The 9,561-nt window shown below is 41.3% G+C and overlaps 1 protein-coding gene across 1 annotated transcript in view; it reads left to right on the plus strand.

The window, feature by feature from the left end:
• Nucleotides 1–6,055, plus strand: part of bcam (basal cell adhesion molecule (Lutheran blood group)) — a 49,304-nt gene extending 43,249 nt beyond the window's left edge. Inside the window, exons 14-16 of the mRNA XM_084557159.1 lie at nucleotides 79–220; nucleotides 980–1,079; nucleotides 3,385–6,055. Of these exons, the coding sequence (XP_084413285.1) occupies nucleotides 79–220; nucleotides 980–1,079; nucleotides 3,385–3,387 (245 nt within the window). The 3' untranslated portion in view covers nucleotides 3,388–6,055. The remainder of the gene's footprint in view (nucleotides 1–78; nucleotides 221–979; nucleotides 1,080–3,384) is intronic.
• Nucleotides 6,056–9,561: the final 3,506 nt, after the last annotated feature.

The raw sequence follows: 9,561 nt of genomic DNA on the forward strand, positions 1-9,561 counted from the left end.
GTTCCACCAACTGTCCACCCTCCGTCCGCCCCTCCATCCACCCTTCCCTCCATGTGTCCCTCCATTGCGCCGCTGTAGCTGACAAGCAGCAGGGAGGCTCCAGTGGGGTGGTGATAGCCGTGGTGGTGTGCGTTCTGCTGCTCCTGCTGCTTGTTGCCCTCATCTACTTCGTAAACAAGAAGAACAAGATGCCGTGCAGCAAGAAGAACAAGAAAGAAGTGTAAGTAGAGACGAGGGAGTTGAAGGGATGGGGAAACAGATGGGATAAATGTTGACAGTTACTACAGGATGAGACTCAGTAACCACAAAAAAAAAACATGTTGTGTTCAGAGAAATGAAGGGATCTGGGATTGTGAAGAATGTATCAGTTTTCCATCTCCATCCACATTAAATTACATAAGAAAGAGGCTTTTAAGACTGGGAAGCTGCCTTCAAATGGAGCTCTACAGCTTGCGAAGTCGGGTACACAAAATGTTTGCCATTCAGCTGGTAACATCAGCTGTAAGTCAGGATAACACTGCACGCTGCGAGGCAATTAGTGCTGTCTAGGACTGTTTAGAGAGCTAAGAACGCCGTAAAGCAAAGGCACAGTGAAAGGTCAAGGTTGTTGGGAATATCAGTATTTTCTTCAGACTAAAACACAAGCATGTTACAACTCATGAGCTCATGAAAATGTTTGACTTGCAAAGTTGTGAGCATAACAAAAGGGGGGCCATTCATATGGACTTTCCTCATGAATATAATAAACATGACCCTATCTGAAGGCAGCATTTCTGTTACTTGCATTATTCTACAAGTAACTCTGGTCTACATTTACACAATGCCTATAACAAACCAGTGTGTTTACTTACATACATATATTTCTAATCATAAAATAGAAACCTTAAACTCTAGTTGTACTAGGCAATTACTCATCCCTGTCACTGGTTTCATCTCTGAATTTCAAAGAAAGATTTTTCCATTCTGTCTCCCCGTCCAGGGCCAGTGGAGACGTGAACAACGACATTGTGGTGGAAATGAAGACGGACAAGGCCAATGAAGAGGCTGGTCTACTCCACAAAAAGCCATCCACAGAACAGGTTAGGCTAATGACAATAGGGGTCACAGATCTGAATACTTGGTAACAATAAACTCCAGGCGATGGTCCCTGTAGGGCAACACCGTACAGACTGCTTATGCATATTTTAGCCCAGATCAAGGCCAGTTCATCACAGTGAATAAAAATAAAGCCTTTGCTCTTTGTTTACTTCTCACACAGAAATAGAAGTTCCATTTAGTCAGTGTTTTGCTCTGAACTGTGAACTGCAGTCTCTTATCACAGGAGACACCATGAAGCGGTCATCCTCTATCACCTTTGGTCATGTTTTGATTTCTTCCAGTGGGAATGTGTTCAGCTTCACTGGTTTATGTAGCTAAAGTATATTCAGGTTATCTGGAATAGTAACTTAACAGTAAACTTTAAGTGGTTCTCGTTAGATTTATAACATCAGAAGGCTGAGAAAGGTCCTGCAGACATTTACTTGTCAACAAAGATCCTTCGTACTAGTTTGACAAGAACATGAGCAATGCCGTCACCAGACCTTTCCTCAGACTCCTCAGTCATACTGATGGAGCGTCTAAAGTCAGTTTAACTTCAAAGAAAGCCGGTTTGAGAAAGCGGTCTCTCCAGCTCATATGATGGACCGTGACAGCTGTAGGGAGTCATCTGAAAATGTCATCTGAAATGTAAAACATCATAAGAATTTACGATAGTGGCATATTTGACTAGAATTTGAAGGCCAGTTTAAGCGAGCCTTGTTTTATGTGGTTTCTGAAACCTCTGACAGAAAACTGGATGACATTTCCAGAGCTGCGGGGAGATTGTAGACACACTTTTGCTTCGCTTTTGAAATGGATATAACGAGAAGATGTAACAGCCTGTCTGACCGCGTGCAATCAAGTGGTATTTCTTTCTGGATATGTCATTAAGAAATATCAGCCCAGGAAAGGCTGCTGTGAAACCACAGACACTTTTATTCTGAAAGTAAATCTTGACTGCTGCATTTGACAGAATATTTATGAAGATGATTCTCTTACATTGTCAGACAAAGTAACACACGTTTATGGTGTGTACAGCTAAATAATACCAACTGTAGAAGGAATGGCAATGATATAACATCCTATTTAGTAATAAATGTACTTCATATAGGTATAAAAGTTTCTGTAATAATATAATTGTAGATATTATATTGCAGACAGTGGTGTGGTGGTTAGCACTGATGCCTCACAGCAAGTAGGTTCTGGGTTAGAATCCAGGCCGACTGGGCCTTTCTGTGTGGAGTTTGCATGTTCTCCCTGTGTCTGCGTGGGTTCTCTCCAGGTACTCCAGCTTCCTCCCACCATCCAAAGACATGCTGGTTAGGTTCATTGCTAATTAACTAACGGAGCACTAATGTTTTTGTTTCTACTTAGATTCTTTCTACAAATGGCGAGTTTTAAAGTTTACCTAAACTAGACAGATTCAACATGTTGTTCATTCAGAAATTTAACATTTATTTTATTTTTGGTCACTTAGAGAGAGATTAAAATTTGATCCAGCAAAAACAGCCACTTTGGAATGTGTGCTTGGTAGGGAAACAGCTTCTAAAATCCACCCATCCATTACGCTTCATGGTTTTCATGGTATCATGGTTTAATCTTCTTTGTAGAGAATTGTTTCAAAGGTATCACCATTTTATAGTAATAGTTTTGTCTAATTAAAAAAAATGCAAAAATGGCATCAGCCTCTATATTTCCCAGTATTCATATCATAATACCCTCCCTCCTTGCCCCCCATCGCTTTTTTCAAAACTTAAAGACATGAGTTAAATGAACATTGACCACTCAGCCAAAACTCACAAGAAGTCAAGACAATGGATTACTTTAAGTATTATTTAGTTGAGCTTAATGTCAAAAACGTATTATGATGACTATTGGAGTTAAAGAGAAGAAATACATTCACATAACTTAATAGGGCTGAAATGTTTTACGTGTATTAGCATTTGGTTTGTTGATACCAGCTTTGATGTGTGGGTGTGTTGTCAAGGGAAAATGCTGTGCATACAAGCACCAGGCAACTAGGATACCCCGAACGTTTCATATGTTCAGTGACAATTGAATGATGGAATGATGGATGTAAATGGAATTATTCTGCTCTCATCTAAAAACACATGTTTGCCTACAGTTAATTATCAGTGAATGTAAACTGAATAGATTTGTGAAGTTAATGACTATTTTTCAGTCAGTTTGCTTTGAGGCATACATGAACTACAAATATATATATTTTTCTAATTTGTTTAAAGGAAAAACTGTTGTGCATAATGTTACTGATCTTTATCTGCTTGTGTCTCTCTCTCTTTCTGACAGTGATGAAACCAGAGGATGAAGGGGAGAAGACAACAGCAGTCAAGACAACAGGGCTAACTTTTATTGACTACATTGAGAGGTGGAGCAGGGAGGTGGCTTTATTTTGGGGCTCCCGGGTGTGCACCATATTCAGCATTGGTTATGCTTGTTTTCTAACCTGGGGTAGACCAGTTGGCTGGAATTCCTTTTCCTTTTTTAAAAAAAAAAAAAAATTCTCGCCAGACTCCATCCATCTGGTGCTACGCCAGGTTTCCAAACCATACCATGTGCAAAATCATAATGTGACAACACTGGGTGACTTTATCATGGCTTCTTTCACCAATCACATCTTTGCCCGACTCCTCTGCAGAGGTGAAGCGTACAGTGACTGACACAAATTAAGCACAGTGGCGTGATCTTTCTTATCTACCCCAAATGAAATACAAAACGCCATTAAGCCACTGTGTCTGTTTCTGCATTTAACACTGGGCATCTTTTCTGTTTTGGAGTCTGCACTTAAATTCTTTCCTTTCCTGCTCGTAAAATTGTGGGGAAAAAAAAATATAAGAGACTGTTACTTTGTTAGATTCACCTCAATAGCAAGTGATGATTTACCCTTGCAACATTTAATCTCAAAGCACACTGTTTGGCACGCACGTCTGTAACATTCTTATTTTTATTTTTATTTGTTTTGCTCAAAGAAGTTCTGCATTTTTTTTAGTTCTGTGAATGTTTATATTGTTTTATCCAATATCACATTAGCTTTCAGTGAAAAACACCCCGGGCATTTAATAATAATTGTTTATCTAAAACTGCATAGCTTTTTTAAATCAAGCTAAAAAGAAAAAAAGAAAAAAAAAAGTCACCATTCAAACAAGCTAGATCGTTCGGTTGTACAAATTTGTTCACCATCTCACCATTTCAAGCACACGTGTATATTGTGTCGGTGTGCCGATTGATAACTTTTGTTTTTCTGTGCTCTCCTCTTTTCCCTGTAAATTCAAATACTGACCACCCAGTCTATCAAGTTTACTGTGCGTGAGCCACGGTTTTTGTGGTTCCCAGGCTGCCTCTCGTAATTGCTGCTATTTCTTACGGTCTCTCACAGTCTTTCTGATCTCTACTCCAGAATAAAACCTGGAGCTGAGAGCTGAAAGCTGAGTAGGAAGGTCAAGGCTTCAGCGGCACCGGCAGTGTATGGAACAACTTTATTCATTCTGACAAACACAGCTCACAGCGGCTCTGCCCAAAAATTGGTGCCATCTTAAACTGTCGATTGCTGTCTCTTCTCATGACAACAAGATGGGTCTTTCACGGGTTTCAGATTCACCTGTTAGCAGAAATCAATGGCACAGTCACTCTAGTTTGAACCAAGCAGGGAACAGGTGGTGTGGGACGGATCTGGGTTTTTTTTTTTTTTTGTTGGAGTATGAGATGTACTTTTTATTTTTTACCAAAAGAAAGCTTTTGAGTGTCACAGCAGGAGTGTCTTCTGTGTTTAGGTACGCAATTCTGTCATTTATTTGTTTCTCCCCTTCACTGCCAGTAGGCCAAAAAGGTTTGATAGCGGTTTGATAGCGGGTTGATGTACCCTTTTACTTTGTTGTACACTGGAATGGCCTTGATTTTTTTATTTTTTTTTATAAAAAGAAAGGCCACCTCAAACCACTATCTGTGCCCACAAGGCTCATTTTGCTTTTTTTTTAATGTCTGTCTGCTGATGTTGCCATAAACATACTGACTGTTAGCAAACCTGTGACAGCAAGTCAAGATAGATAAGTGAACTTGGAGAATTGTTTTTTGACTTGTTATATATTAAAAAAAAAATATTGTGGTGTAAAGGTTGTTTTTTTTCTAGAAATGGGATTCTTTATTTTGGAACTACTGAGTTTTTGTTTTTTTTTTCTCTTACTTTTCCAATCGCTAAGAGAAGAGAGTTTTTTTTTTTCGATGCTTTTTTTAATGGGACATTCTCAGTGCTTTACTTTTCTCTTTCTCTAAACTGTATACTGTATATTTTGTGCTACACTGTTTGTGACCTCTGTTGTGTGTTGATGTATCTTTTTATTTTGTTCCAGCTGTGTAGAATTTACTATGAAAACAATGAACTCAAGAAAACCAATCACACCCCAGAATTCTCAGTGGTTTTATTTCTATCCTTGCAAAAGATATGGGAGATGATTCATTTCTTGTTTTTTTGGCATTGTCATAAATTTGTTTCCAAATCCACTGTGTGTGCTTTTTACGTTACAGAAGCGTGCGCAGGCCACATGATGATAAGACGTAGAACATCATTTCTAATATCTTCACATGCCAGAAATCAAAGTCTTCTTGATGTAATTCATCCGCGTGTGTTTTTCCCTGCACTTCCGAGAAGATGACATCTAAATTGATTCCGAGCTTGCAACAAATTTTAATCTCTTTGATATAACCGGCATTATGCAAATTCCCCCCAACATTGATTGATCCCCTGATTTGTTGTGACAGAGCAGACAAATCGAGGAAGCCCATGTTGTGCATCAGTAAGTGCTTTGCCGATGAGCTCGCTGGCTGACGACTCCATGATGCAGCGTTCTTTCTGCGCGCTTTTTCTGTTTAGAAGTGAGCTAAAATGAATCCATCAATCACCAGCAAATTAGCTTGCAGCTTTGTCAGTAAGAGTCAGTGGGACGATTCTTATCAAATAGCAGTTTTATAATCAGGATCAATTCTTTTATCAAAACCAACCATTGATCAAGAAAAAAAAAATGTATTTAAAATGCTTAACAAGGCTGGTCCAATCTCCAAATTGAAAATGTCTTATCCCTATAACGGTAATCTTACATAACTGTGTGCTTCAGCGTTGTACCACCTCTTAGCGGTTTTACCCAACACTTGTTGTGGGCCTATCAGAGCCATTGTCTTGACGCACGCCCACTGCATTGCCAGTTTCCCATTAGCAAATTAAAAGTCTCCCCATCAATGTGACCCGGTGAAATCAATCTGTGCTTCGAATACAGAGCAGCGCCGAGCTGGAAGCAACGGGAAGGCGGGAGGAATTGACGGAATGGTAAGTAACAGTGTCATCCCCTGCTGATGTGAGGGTACATGTCAGCATTTAAGGGCTTCAAACTGTGAAAACACCCATAAAAACTTTAAACCTCTGGCTTTCGGATGCTACTCAACAAAGAAAACAATCTTGTTTGTAGCATTTCAGTGCGAAAGAGGAAGAAGTTACAAGCTTCGAGGAAAAGCTTTCTGTGAGGCTGGTAATAGTTATGAATACATGTATGAAATAGAGGCTAGGACGTGTTTGTGTATCTTGCTTTCTGTGCCAGTGAGAGAGAGAGATGGTCTCATGCTTTGTTTTACAAAGAATGAGCGGATCAGTGCTTTTGAGTCTTGCTAACAATGAAAGGGATTACTGTCATTCTTCCAAGTGTCCTTTCCTTCATGTCTCCTCCTTCCCTCTACCCGCTGGGAGTCTTCCTGCTCCCCTCACTGGGTTTAGTTACAGTAGCTTTAAACTGATTTAGCCATTTAGTGTCAGCCTATTGAGGGATGACAGCCACTGCCTGTCCCGTCCGACTGTTCAGCCCAGCTCGGCCTCTGCCCAGTACACACACCCGGACAGAATTAGACGCACACACCCTGCCGCACTACTGCTGAGAAGAATCTAGGCGAAACAAGGCTCTGGTGACAACCTCGCTGACAATATGTGTTTCATCATCCTGCGTAATCAGCTATGCACATGACCCCAAGAGCAATGAGGCAAGAAGAGGATCAGCATGAATGTAGAGATTAATAGGGGGCTGCTCGCATCAGGGGAAGGAGATAATTGATGGAGAGACGTTAAAAGACAGAAGAAGAGGAGGAAAAATATTGAAAACGGCTTTAAAGGCAGGATGGGGAAGGGAGTAAATTGAAGGGGGAGATGACGCGGTAGGAGGAGTGACTGTCAGGATGAGAGGAAATGAAAGTAGTGATTGGTGACGAAGGACAAAACAGGACGCCCTGTTAAGATGTCATAAATCTGCATTGACTCTGGGCTTTAAAGAAATATGGGCTCTAAGGACATAAAAGCAAAGGAGGAAGAGGAGGGAAAGAGGTGGCTGGAGATAAATAATGAAAGACGGAGTAATAAATGTGTTTATCTCCCTCAGTCCTAAGGTTTAATATCCTGTGTGGCCTGAACGTGTTTACCAGTTATGAAACACAAAACGCAGAAATGGCACCCGTGTATTCAGCGTGTGTGCACCTACCCGTGTGAGCCTGCATTTATTTGCTGTATTTTCCGATATCCATCTCACAGCAGGGAAGATTTGTTTCATTGATTGTATCAGCGAGCGCGCTATTAAGCCGAGTAGTGGCCGATTCCCCGCAGCCCGAGCCCCGGCAATTGTGTGAGTGCGTGTCACTCAGGAGGGCCTGACCACCTGTGGGATGTTTGGTTATTAAGGCACAGCTGGGTGTGTGTTAATTGTAATTGGTCGGGCTATTTTGCCCTGTGTGTAAGGGAATGAGAAACAAGCGTAACAGAGGGAGAGGAATTTCCTATAGGGTTTATTAGCTTAAAAACAATAAACGTGTAGAAATGAAGTGCTTAAATGGAATATGGGGGATTGAGAACTGTGGTTATGTGATTCACTCCCTCTGTGTCGATCCGAGTTAATGGAATGTCGTGGTATGTGAATCAATTCGCAGGGATCGCGAGGGCACCAAAATTTTCCATGACACACAACTTCAAGATTGAGAACACTATTTTTAACCAGAACCATTTTAACAATTTGTACAAAACACAAAATGCACCACCCACTTCAAACCAGGAATGTGTTTTTTTTTTTTTTCATCTCAGCTGCATCTATTTTGAATAGAACAGAGACCAGACTATAAGTCATTAGAATACAAGTCATTGGATTAGTATAAAACACATGGAATAATAATCGACTACACTCTGTAGGGAATCAGCATATTTATCATTCTGTAAGTAAACTCCTCAGGGACTTGTCAAATTGATTTGTTGGGGGTGAAATAAGGTTCAGCTGTTTTTTTTGTTTTTTTTTACCCCACCACTTTTCTGCCTACAGGATAGTACACACGGTGCAGTTTTATGACTTTCAAGCACTGAAACATTAAAAATAATGTGTCTTCCTTCTGTTAAAGCAGCATGTACCTTCTGGCTGTTGTGCCTTGTTCAAAGGTCAAATGATAGGGTGGACCCCCGAAGACTCACGGAACCAGACGTCATTTATTAAATGCACTCGGCGTTTATGAGAAGCGGGCTGTAAGTGAAATCAACTTCGGTGTGAAATCTTGTGATATGCTGTGTCCAGCACGCTGACAGAACACTGTATGTTTCCCGCAGCGCATTTGTGTTCCATACTACATGCTGGATTTAAAGTACAGGCAAAAGCAAAAAATTTCCTGAGGCACGTGAAGAGAGAAAGGTGGTGAGGGGGAAGAGAGTGAAGATCTGAGAAGAAAGTTGCAGTTTAACGAAGAGAAAGAAAGGCCCCCGAGGAGCCGAAAAGCAGCTGTTGAGAGCTGCTCCTCTTGAGAATTTATGCTACAGGCTCCTCCCACTGGCTAACGTTACAGCGCAACAGCTGTCTGGAGGATAAAACACACACTCACACGCTTGTGCTTTTGGTGATCATTTACCCTCAACACATTATCCCCACACGAGAAACGAAAGCAACGTACACATCTGTCTCGAGAGTACAGTGTGTCTGAGCGGAACCAAGGCTCCAGAAATGGCGTGCATACCTAGGGGCGAGTCGAGCTGTGCGGCATAATGAAAGGGTAGCGCATTCTTTGCACTTGACCTTGCTGCCCAACTCTCACTGTAGAAAATACATCTTGAAACAGCCTCACACCTGCCTGAGGCCAAACGCACACACGGAGCTGGGAAAAACAGTGGCTGCATTTCCATCATCCAGAAGAATGCCTGCTCGTACCACCCTCCCCTTCGCTCTCCTGCTGCTGCTCCTCCATTTCCATCACACATGCACATGAGCACACGCTGCGTTTAGGTCCCCTGTGTGTTGTAATAATTATAGCAGTGACAGCGAGAGCAACTTAAGGCATCCCTTGAGTACACCTGATAATTACTATGATGTGCTCCAGTGCCTTACTAATAGAGCTTCGCCATTGTATCCCACCCTGTCCTCCTTTTTCTTTCGCTCACGTATTCACTCTTGTCATTCGGTAAACAAAATC

This window comes from Chelon labrosus, assembly GCF_963514085.1.
Source record: "Chelon labrosus genome assembly, chromosome: 12".
In the NCBI taxonomy this organism is placed as follows: domain Eukaryota; kingdom Metazoa; phylum Chordata; class Actinopteri; order Mugiliformes; family Mugilidae; genus Chelon; species Chelon labrosus.